General features: G+C 38.7%; 1 protein-coding gene across 1 annotated transcript; it reads right to left on the bottom strand.

The window, feature by feature from the left end:
* Nucleotides 1–2,391: 2,391 nt before the first annotated feature.
* Nucleotides 2,392–11,754, bottom strand: LOC310731616 (sialoadhesin-like; the record flags this gene model as incomplete). Its single annotated transcript, XM_083551269.1, has 8 exons — nucleotides 2,392–2,445; nucleotides 2,581–2,658; nucleotides 6,090–6,167; nucleotides 6,269–6,305; nucleotides 6,629–6,911; nucleotides 10,742–11,011; nucleotides 11,112–11,330; nucleotides 11,418–11,754. The coding sequence occupies 8 exons, from the start codon at nucleotides 11,752–11,754 to the stop codon at nucleotides 2,392–2,394; spliced, it is 1,356 nt and encodes a 451-aa protein (XP_083407395.1).
* Between the last annotated feature and the right edge of the window lie 934 nt (nucleotides 11,755–12,688).

The following is a 12,688-nucleotide window of genomic DNA, read 5'->3' as shown; positions in this document are numbered from 1 at the left end:
ATCCGAAGTATCTGGGTCCAGCGACTGTCCTAGCTGTAACCAGAACTGGAGTTCTGACTGATTATCAGCCACAGTGGATACACGCAAGCAGGATCAAGACAGCACCCACTTAATCTATGCATTAATTGGTCTGTTGGCCTAAGAAGCCAGCCTAAGTGAGTGTTCAGGGCTGAAACAGTTGAGAGCCCACGGAAAGATCTTTTCTTTTTAGTAGAAAGGGGGCCACCTCCGGGGTGAAGATCAAACTCACTTGACTGTTTAGTTTAGCGTACCCTGATACTCGCTCTAGGTCTAAATTCTCTAACTATATGTGCATAGATGTTACTAGACTCCGAATTTTTTTATTCTCTTTGAATACATTATTCAGAGAAGAAACTGTTATGTATACCTTATATCACTGTTTATAGACATACTGAACAAACAATGAGAAACAATGGTCTCATGATGTCTTGGAGAACGTGAAACAACTGCTGAACAAAGTTTTTGGAAAAGATTAAGAATTTGTTTACGAGTGTTGAACACTATTTTGTTTTAGGAATGATTCTTGTATGTTGTTGGAATTGTACTATGTATGTTGATGACGATGGTAAGACAGGCCATAAAGGCCTTGATTTGAGTGGTGATGATGAAGGATTATTTGCATGTAGGAAAAGAATGAAATGGAATATCTTTCAATTGGCAGTTTATGTCACAGGTTCTGTTCCCAGGATGAACATCCTATGTTTTGGTGTGTGATGCTAAATCATAAATGATTTAAAGTGGCCATTGTTAGTGTTAAAACTGTTTTCACACTATCTCACACACATTCCTTTGTCCGTTCAGTGTCTATAGGATTTTTACCATGTTAGTCGGTAAGGTAAACAGAGAGTCTTATCTGGGCTGGTATATCCTCTTGTCTAAACAGGAAAACACTTTAGGTCAGCCTTTTGTGTGTGCGTGTTCGTGTGTGTGTGTGTGGACTGTATCATCCTGTGTATAAATACGTGTCTGCCACCTGCAATAAACTGAAGAGAGGAAACATTGCTACATTCTGTGTGCTGTGTATTTCTTCTTCCCTGAATTCAGAAAGGCACTACGGAGCATCACAGGTCGTATGGAAAATCTCTCCATGAATTAAGTTTCGTTTGGGCATGATAAAAATATAACAGTGTGTGTGTGTGTGTGTGTGTGTGTGTGTGTGTGTGTGTGTGTATGTGTGTGTGTCTATACAGTACAGTATATACACTCTACCAGTCAAAAGTTTGTACACACCTTTTTATTCAAAGGTTTTTCTTTATTTGTAATGTTTTCCACTTTGTTTATTAATATTAAGGACATTGAGGGGTTTTGCTGCCACACTTCACTGTTCTTGTGCTCTTGTGCTCTCCACAACAACGAGGATGCTGAAGTGACACTATTATTTTACAACTCGGATGGGAGTTGTGCCACGAGTGTGCACAGTCTAGAAGTATTGAAAAATATGTTTGTAACCCATTTGAATAACGAGCAGCCAACAGATTTAGCATAGCAACCACATAGCAACAACCTATGAGCCTCAAGCACACAATGATATAATTTCAGTCACAAATGCTAACATGTTTATGCTACTAACATGCAGAGGAAATTGTCATTTCTTAACATGATTTGTGACATTGATTTTGAGAAATATAAAAAGTTTATATTACATATTATTCTCTGAACTGCATTTAACTATTCCTGCACCTGAATAAAATAATTTCTAAACAATGTGTTTTTGCATCTACTGACAATTTATATACTTAAAATTCATGCTTGTATTACAATTAAAATAAGGAACATATACTCTTTTGTTTGATTTAATTTCCTTTATGAGACGGTTAGGACTTGAACCAGGGACAATGGCTTCATAGTCAAACCATCTATAAGATGTGGCTCAGAGGGGCATATGAACCTAATCAGAGATAGACTCAATGAAAAGGTGGAAGGTTTCATAATGTATTTATTATAAAGTAAAAAACAAGAATAAACAAAAAAGACAAGAAATAAAATATTAAACTGAAAATCTTCTTAAAGAACTCAAGAAGAGTTGTCCCAATGACTTTTTCTAGAAAAAAGCAGAGAAAAGCAAAATATATTAAAAACTTTAAAAGAGGCAACTTGAAACAATGCTGGGGACACGGGAAACAAAACACTATCAGTAGACCATACAACATTAAGAAGCAAGTGGAAAAACTACCACAAAGAAGGACCTTAAATAGACTGTGGGAGATTGGGAACAGGTGGAGACAATTGAGCATTTGGAAAGGGCAAAGGCGACATCTGGTGGTAAAAGGAAATAACTACAAATACAAAACCCCCTGAATCCTGAGACTTGATATATAAACTCATACTCAGTCTGGTGAAGCAGGTACACTTACCGTCAGGGTGTCTTAATTAAGGACGTGGCTGCAGGGTTCGGTGTTGGCTCTTGACAGAGCTCTTAATATTCTAAATGGAAAAGATAAGAGAATGAAGAATGTAGTATGTGTGTTGCTAACACACACACACACACACACACACACACACACACACACACACACACACACACACACACACACAAACAAACAAAGACTGTGTACATACTTGCAGAGTATCATAATCTGGAGACATTGTCGTGAGCTGCAGTGTTGTGTACGTGTCGCCTTCAGGTGCCGGAGCCCTCTGAGAAAAAGAAACAAAATTTTCCAATCTTATTTTATTTACTTTATAGGATCTAGAGTTTGATGAAGATAAAGACATAAATTACAACGGTCTCTCAGTACCTGAAAGTCAGTGTCTCTGTTTGCTATTCTCTTCCTCCTATTCACACAAATAACATAAAACACGGCTCTTCAATCTGTTCTTGTTTCATTCAGATATTTATATAATAAAATAGTTCAGTTACTCACATAATGACCAGAACAGCAATAAGAAGAAGGAGAAGCAGAGTAGGAACGAGTGCAGCAGCTCCCCATGCAACATGGAGGGGGATTTTTACTGGAGTGATCAGGATTTGTAAATGTACAGGGGATTTTTACTGTAGATTCAGCAACAGCACAGAAACTCTGAGTGGGGAAAGTTACACTGGGCTGAGCCTGAACTCCTGGAACACACACACACACACACACACACACACACACACACACACACACACACACACACACACAACAAAACATCAGCAGAAAGTAAAGTAATGTCTTGTGCACTGACAGGGAAGTATAATCAGTCTTAAGTGCTGCTGCTGCACTCAGTCACACATAGTGAGTGAAAAAAAAAGTTGTGAAATTGACAATAAAAATAGAACTCATTTTAAAACTTCCTCTGGGTTTGTAGACTCTAGAACTGCAACAAATAAACTCATGCAGATAAAAAACAGTGCAGGATACTAACACATTATAGTTTGTACAGTAATACATGACTAATACACATATGATTTAACATACGTATGTGATCTTTTTATTTCTGGCTCTATACTGTACCTCCTGATGTTTACTCTACAGCACCCTACAAATGATCTTTTCTACATACAGATGTTTCTGGAAGGATGCAGTAGTGACACAGAAGCACAGAAAAACAGTAGAAAGAGCTGAAATATATGAAAAGTTTACCAGTGAGTAACATGAGAATTGCTGCTGCTGCTGCTGCTGTAAAGTTTCTCGTCATTCTGTGAAAAACGCTGACATCAACCTTTAAACAGCTCATACTGAGATCCACCAGGTGTGAAATTTAGTCCAAAAATATCCTTAGAATTACAATATAAAACTTTCTTACTCTTTTAATAAACAATAACTGCCTAAATCAGCCTATTCCTCTTTCACTCATGCTGCACTCGTCTCTGTACGACACTTCCAGTTATGACTCGGAATATGAACGATGCGTTCACACCAGCATTGTGTGAACCACGCCAACGTGTTTAAGCCTCCTCTTTACTTTTAACCCTATAAAAAAAGTCATTCAAGTTTCATTAATACCACATTCCTACTCGATTTTTCTTTCTTCTGAGGTAAAAAAACACTGTTACTTTTAATTCTTTGATAATGTCTAAATGTGATGATGTTAATGTTGTGATGTAAATGTACATTTTGTTATAATGTTTAGTAATGGATATTTGTCTTAATCAAGCTACAAGTACAGGAATGAAAGAAGCCAAGAGAAGTCCATGCGATTTGACCATAATCAGTTATTCCTAAGCTATTTCTAGCGCCCTCCTGTGGCCGTTTTAGACAACTTATTTTTTTTATCCCAAGTCATGGCAAAACTAAATTGTAGAATTTTTTTGTAAATCACATGCTCATTTCAAACTATTGTAGAAAAAGAAACCATCAAATCAAGTCTGTTTTATAATCAATTAAGATTCTGGTATTTTAAACTCTCCTTGTCGTGTTCGACACACACCAGTTTCACATACAGAGGTATTATACATAATAATAGTAATAGCATTTAACAGTCAACAGTCAGTCCTATAGAGTCTAATACAGATAATTTATTAAAAAAATGTATATTTTTTTACCACATGTTAATATGTTAACATATATGTTAAGAATATTATATATAAATATTTGTTGGGGCGTGGGTTTTTTCCCTGTTTTTATGAGGAAGTTCAGGGAAGTTTTAGCTCTTGTGTGGTTGCTTGCTGCTGAAGGCAGGGTCAGTGGGAAAATCCTGATAATTTGTTGTTTTTTAATTGCAAGTGTGTTGGTACAGGATGAGAGTGGTCAGTGAAGATTTGCACATGTCCTACCTCAAGGTCAGAAGCTTCATAGTCTCTCTGCACAACAATGGTAAAGAGAATGACCTCAGTCAGTCACTGGACACTGCATGAGCATGAGAATGAGAGAAAAGGATAAACACAGGTAGGAGGACCAGAGAAGATGTTCACTGTGAGGGGTTTTGCTGCCACACTTCACTGTTCTTGTGCTCTTGTGCTCTCCACAACAACGAGGATGCTGAAGTGACACTATTATTTTACAACTCGGATGGGAGTTGTGCCACGAGTGTGCACAGTCTAGAAGTATTGAAAAACATGTTTGTAACCCATTTGAATAACGAGCAGCCAACAGATTTAGCATAGCAACTACATAGCAACAACCTATGAGCCTCAAGCACACAATGATATAATTTCAGTCACAAATGCTAACATGTTTATGCTACTAACATGCAGAGGAAATTGTCATTTCTTAACATGATTTGTGACATTGATTTTGAGAAATATAAAAAGTTTATATTACATATTATTCTCTGAACTGCATTTAACTATTCCTGCACCTGAATAAAATAATTTCTGTTTTATGCATCTACTGACAATTTATATACTTAAAATTCATGCTTGTATTACAATTAAAATAAGGAACATATACTCTTTTGTTTGATTTAATTTCCTTTATGAGACGGTTAGGACTTGAACCAGGGACAATGGCTTCATAGTCAAACCATCTATAAGATGTGGCACAGAGGGGCATATGAACCTAATCAGAGATAGACTCAATAAAAAGGTGGAAGGTTTCATAATGTATTTATTATAAAGTAAAAAACAAGAATAAACAAAGAAGACAAGAAATAAAATATTAAACTGAAAATCTTCTTAAAGAACTCAAGAAGAGTTGTCCCAATGACTTTTTCTAGAAAAAAGCAGAGAAAAGCAAAATATATTAAAACTTTCAAAAGAGGCAACTTGAAACAATGCTGGGGACACGGCAAACAAAACACTATCAGTAGACCATACAACATTAAGAAGCAAGTGAAAAACTACCACAAAGAAGGACCTTAAATAGACTGTGGGAGATTGGGAACAGGTGGAGACAATTGAGCATTTGGAAAGGGCAAAGGCGACATCTGGTGGTAAAAGGAAATAACTACAAATACAAAACCCCCTGAATCCTGACACTTGATATATAAACTCATACTCAGTCTGGTGAAGCAGGTACACTTACCGTCAGGGTGTCTTAATTAAGGACGTGGCTGCAGGGTTCAGTGTTGGCTCTTGACAGAGCTCTTAATATTCTAAATGGAAAAGATTACAGAATGAAGAATGTAGTATGTGTGTTGCTAACACACACACACACACACACACACACACACACACACACACACACAAACAAAGACTGTGTACATACTTGCAGAGTATCATAATCTGGAGACATCGTCGTGAGCTGCAGTGTTGTGTACGTGTCGCCTTCAGGTGCTGGAACCCTCTGAGAAAAAGAAACAAAATTTTCCAATCTTATTTTATTTACTTTATAGGATCTAGAGTTTGATGAAGATAAAGACATAAATTACAACGGTCTCTCAGTACCTGAAAGTCAGTGTCTCTGTTTGCTATTCTCTTCCTCCTATTCACACAAATAACATAAAACACGGCTCTTCAATCTGTTCTTGTTTCATTCAGATATTTATATAATAAAATAGTTCAGTTACTCACATAATGACCAGAACAGCAATAAGAAGAAGGAGAAGCAGAGTAGGAACGAGTGCAGCAGTTCCCCATGCAACATGGAGCTTCCACACCTCATCACCTGAGGGAAAGAAAAGCTTTTATTACAGGTACAGAGACAAATATATTTTACTGCAGCAATGAAATCATCAAATCTTAATAACTACATTGCACCCAGTATATGGACTTTTCACTCAGTAAACACAACTAGTAAAACTTTACACATGACACTTATGTAACACATGCAGGTGTATGGGTGTAGAGTTTTGACGTCCCAGCTGGTTGTGAGCAGTGCAGTAGTAGAGTCCACTGTGTAGGGAGCTAATTTTACTGATGCTGTAATTCTGGTTTGTTGTCAACAGGTTGTTTGTAGCTACTCTTTGCTTAAACCAGGAGTAGGTGAGAACAGGAGGGTTTGCATCACTGCTACAGCTTAAAGTCACTGAATCAACCTTCACTAGACTTTCAGAGGAATGAACCACTGCTATGATGTTTTTAGGGGAATCTGATCAGAAATACAACAACTAAATCAGCTGGTGTTGGTTCAGAATCAGCATTTGTTATATAAAAATAGATGTACTGTGTTTGAGAAAAGTTAAATCCACACTCACACACTGGAGAAGATCGGAGACTCTCGTGGCCTTCAACAGCACAGCTGTAACTGACCTCACCACTGACTGCAGCTACAAAGCAGGAGGCAGATTTACACTCATTCACCCGCTGTCCGTTCTTGTACCAGATGTAAGTGGGATTGTTAGACAGAGTGCAGGTGGTGTTACAGCTCAGCTTCATGTACTGATCAGTCCAGTCTGATACTGTAACCTTCAGATCTGCATATTATAGAAAGTATGTGAGTAATTACTTTGCTCTCTATTCACTTTATTTAGTAAATATATACTTGTATAACTGTACATCACCTGTAACAGACAGAGCGACTCCAGGTTCTCCAGTGTAATTACCTCCATCAGTGTAGAATCTGAATCTGTATGTTTGAGCATCTGTCTCTCTCAGGTTAGTGATTCTCAGACTACAGTTATCCTGAGAGTTCTGTGTGTACTGCACTCGGCCCTGATACTCCTCACCCTTTCTCACATCTACAGGATCATCATCAGCCTTCTGTTTAATGAACCACACTGATGTTCTCACTGTGTGTTCTGCAGGGTGCGTATAAGAGCAGGAGAGATCAACCGATGTGCCTTTCAGAGCACACACATGATCAGGAGTGTAAGTCACACGCCAACACGTCTTACTCATTACACCTGAAACATATAGAGAGGTAATAACTGTGGGAGGATCTTCTTTTGAAGCCTGGCATCCCATAATTATCATCTAGTTCTGGTCATAAATGTAGTTAAAACAGAAGATATTGAGTTTAATTTCGAAAATTAGGTGTCTTGTCAATTTTATTGGAAACTTAAGGGGGAGGAATCTGGACAGATTTACTCTGACACTTACACACTGGAGGAGAGCGACGTTCACTCTCATACGCCCTACAGGAGTAGCTGCCTTCATCATGTAGACTAGTCGAGTCGAGGACAATGAAGTTATCATATGTAGTTTTTACCTTTTGGCCATTCCTGTACCAGTCGAAATTGTATGGAGTGAGACTGCAGGTGAAACTGCAGGTCAGTTTTACTTCTTTCTGTCCTTCAGGTTTAGGCTCCACCTTCACCTGCAAATCTACACACAATAATGTACCAAAACTCTGTAAATACTACAGACCTGTTATATATCATATTATACTGCAAAGTCTATGTGTGCATTATTACCTGTAACAGTCAGATGAACTCCAGATGGCGCTGATATCCAGTCACTGCTCTGTGTTTTAAATCTAAAGTTATAAACTCCAGAGTCACTCACACTCACATTTTTCACTGTCAGCGAACATTCAGATGTCCAGATTATAACTCGTCCTGAATATTGTGGATCTTTACTCAGGTCTTGTGGTTCTCCTTCAGAGCTCTGGACTCGATACCACTCTCTCTGTGTGACACTGGAGTGATCAGGATTTGTAAATGTACAGGGGATTTTTTCTGTAGATTCAGTAACAGCACAGAGACTCTGAGTGGGGAAAGTTACACTGGGCTGAGCCTGAACTCCTGGAACACACACACACACACACACACACACACACACACACACACACACACACACACACACACACACACACACACACACACACACACACACACATATGAAGCTGAAATTAAAACGATGACACATACACTGATCAGGAAGGTGTTACTTTAGACTTCACCACTGATGCTGATGTTTTTAGTCACACAGAGCGATTGTACCAAAATCATGTGAAAATGACATGTAAAAATAGATCTCAGTTTGAAACAGTTTACAAACTTCCTCTTGGTTTGAAGAATATAAACAGTACAAATAAACTCACACAGATGAAGAACAGTGGAGGATACTAATATATTGTTGTGTAAAATACATGCCTAATATACATCATGAGTTTTTTGTACATTCGCATGTTTTCAGTAAAAGTTGCAATAATTCGTTTAGTTTCTTGCTCTGTAACTCCTGATGTTTACTCTACAGCACCATACAAAGGATCAATCTTGCACACAGACTGAAAGGATACAGCAACGACATAATCGCACAGAAAAACAGTAAAAAGAGCTGAAATATATGAGAAGTTTACCAGTCAGTAACACGAGGATTGCAGCTGCTGCTGTAATGTTTCTCGCCATTCTGCCTTCAGACAGACGTCACTTAAAGATCCACCAGGTGATGAATTTAATGCAAAGATTTCCTTGGAAATGCTTTCAAGAAATGCTTTCAAGAAATCTTACACTTTTAATAAACAATAACTTTCTCACTTAGTTTGTTCCTCCTTCACCCGTACTGTATTTGTGAGCACCAGCAGTAAAGATTGTGATTATCAGTCTGTTTCAGCTCAGTCTCTTCCCCTTTTGATGCATTAAACAGAAATACATACGGTCAACACCCATTTATTACTCTGTCTTTCTTTCTGTTGTGCTATGAAATGGCGTCTCTATAACTGATTTGATTTTCAGAATTAAGGTTGGAATATTTCAAATATCATGAGAACGATTTAGTGATACATTAGCAACCATGTATCTAATAACATCATAACAACCACCAATGATATTATGGCATCCAATGAGAAAGATGCCAGCAACCCCTGGAATACAGAGGTAGCCAAATTGGTTAGCATAGCAACTAGCTAACAACACCATGGAAAGCACCTGGAATATCATGGCAACCAACAAGCAAAATGCTAACAAACCACGGATATACTTTAGGAAACACCTAGCAATAACCAAATCTGTTTAGCACAGCAACCACCTAGCAACACCATAGCTTACACAGCCTCATCATCAGACATAATATTAAAAACAATGATTATAATTTAAAAAAGACAGAATAAGTACAAACTTGTGACTAAGAATGTAAAACTACCCTTTGGCTCTCAATTCTAACACTTGCACAGTTTAAAACACAGTAATTAACTGAATCAGAAACAGATGTCTAGGGGGCTTAAAACTGGGTAAGGAACAGCCGAACTCTGCTACAAAGGTGAGGTTGTGGAAGACAGTCTCATGTTGCACGTCATACACCTTTGCAAGGTTACGTATGTCTGAGATCAAATTAATTTCTCTTCCTCCATAGGCGTAAAAAAGTCTAACTCAGATGTATTTATGTGTGCAGAGCTCTACAAGTGTTTTGCCAGTCGAACTCGTCTGTAACAGTTTCTCCAACCAACCAATCTGACCAACCAATCAGAGGACGGAAAAATGCTGACGCTATTCTGGGCCAGCGAGCTGCCCTGTGAGGCAAATATGAACTCTGATTGGTTAAAGAAACAGACCAATTTCTAATATTCTCTAAGGTAAAAAGGCCAGTAGTACTGATTCTGAAGGCTCTGGGCAGATTAGATTGACATGGCAGCACATAGAGGCTGAAATCTGATTGGACAAAAAGTCTAACATCCACATACATGTACTGAAGCAGTGCAGCCGAGAGAAACGCTACGAAATAAAGAGAAAAAACTGTTGGGAATAAATTAAAACAATTTCATGGAACAAATATTAGAATTTAGGTGGTAAATGTAGGTCAGTGCTTCTGATCGTGTTTAGACCAGAAGAGAAGGCTTTGATGGCCCTGATGGCCCACCACTGGTAAAACCTCTGCAAAGAACTAATAATTAATAACTACATTGCACCCAGTATATGGACTTTTCACTCAGTAAACACAACTAGTAAAACTTTACGTGTGTATAAACAACTTGGAGATATGCTGATAGATGAAAATAATCTTTCAGCTTCAGGGTGAAGCTACAGTACACATGACACTTACCTAACACATTCAGGTGTACAGGTGCAGAGTTTTGCCGTCCCAGCTGGTTGTGAGCAGTGCAGTAATAGAGTCCATTGTGATTGGTGTTGATGTTGCTGATGCTGTAATTCTGGCTTGTTGTCAGCAGTGTGTCTGTAGATTCTATCTGCTTAAACCAGGAGTAGGTGTGAACAGGAGGGTTTGCATCACTGCTACAGCTCAGAGTCACTGAATCCCCCTTCATTAGGTCTCCAGATGGATGAACCACTGCTCTGGTGTTTTTAGGGGAATCTGTATAGAAATACAACAACTAAATCAGCTGGTGTTGGTTCAGGATCAGCATTTGTTATATAAAAATACTGTGTTTGAAAAAAGGTAAATCCACACTTACACACTGGAGAAGATCGGAGACTGTCCTGGCCTTCAACAGCACAGCTGTAACTGACCTCACCACTGACTGCAGCTACAGAGCAGGAGGCAGATTTACTCTCATTCACCCGCTGTCCGTTCTTGTACCAGATGTAAGTGGGATTGTTAGACAGAGTGCAGGTGGTGTTACAGCTCAGCTCCATGTACTGATCAGTCCAGTCTGATACTGTAACCTTCAGATCTGCAAATTATAGAAAGTATGTGAGTAATTACTTTGCTCTCTATTCACTTTATTTAGTAAATATATACTTGTATAACTGTACATCACCTGTAACAGACAGAGCGACTCCAGGTTCTCCAGTGTAATCACCTCCATCAGTGTAGAATCTGAATCTGTATGTTTGAGCATCTGTCTCTCTCAGGTTAGTGATTCTCAGACTACAGTTATTCTGAGAGTTCTGTGTGTACTGCACTCGGCCCTGATGCTCCTCACCCTTTCTCACATCTACAGGATCATCATCAGCCTTCTGTTTAATGAACCACACTGATTTTCTCACTGTGTGTTCTGCAGGGTGCGTATAAGAGCAGGAGAGATCAACCGATGTGCCTTTCAGAGCACACACATGATCAGGAGTGTAAGTCACACCCCAACACGCCTTACTCATTACACCTGAAACATATAGAGAGGTAATAACTGTGGGAGGATCTTCTTTTGAAGCCTGGCATCCCATAATTATCATCTAGTTCTGGTCATAAATGTAGTTAAAACAGAAGATATTAAGTTTAATTTCGAAAATTAGGTGTCTTGTCAATTTTATTGTAAACTTGAGGGGGAGGAATCTGGACAGATTTACTCTGACACTTACACACTGGAGGAGAGCGACGTTCACTCTCATACGCCCTACAGGAGTAGCTGCCTTCATCATGTAGTCTAGTCGAGTCGAGGACAATGAAGTTGTCATTTGTAGTTTTTAACTTTTGGCCATTCTTGTACCAGTTGAAATTGTATGGACTGAGACTGCAGGTGAAACTGCAGGTCAGTTTTACTTCTCTCTGTCCTTCAGGTTTAGGCTCCACCTTCACCTGCAAATCTACACACAATAATGTACAAAAACTCTGTAAATACTACAGACCTGTTATATATCATATTATACTGCAAAGTCTATGTGTGCATTATTACCTGTAACAGTTAGATGAACTCCAGATGGCGCTGATATCCAGTCACTGCTCTGTGTTTTAAATCTAATGTTATAAACTCCAGAGTCACTCACACTCACATTTTGCACTGACAGCGTACATTCAGATATCCAGATTATAACTCGTCCTGAATATTGTGGATCTTTACTCAGGTCTTGTGGTTCTCCTTCAGAGCTCTGGACTCGATACCACTCTCTCTGTGTGACACTGGAGTGATCAGGATTTGTAAATGTACAGGGGATTTTTACTGTAGATTCAGCAAGAGCACAGAGACTCTGAGTGGGGAAAGTTACACTGGGCTGAGCCTGAACTCCTGGAACACACACACACACACACACACACACACACACACACACACACACACACACACACACACACACACGCCTTAAAAGCAGAAATTAA

The sequence above is a fragment of the Silurus aristotelis genome, assembly GCF_946808225.1.
Source record: "Silurus aristotelis genome assembly, chromosome: 9".
Lineage (NCBI taxonomy): Eukaryota > Metazoa > Chordata > Actinopteri > Siluriformes > Siluridae > Silurus > Silurus aristotelis.
Note: the sequence above shows the minus strand (reverse complement) of the source record. Positions and strands in the feature narration are given on the sequence as shown.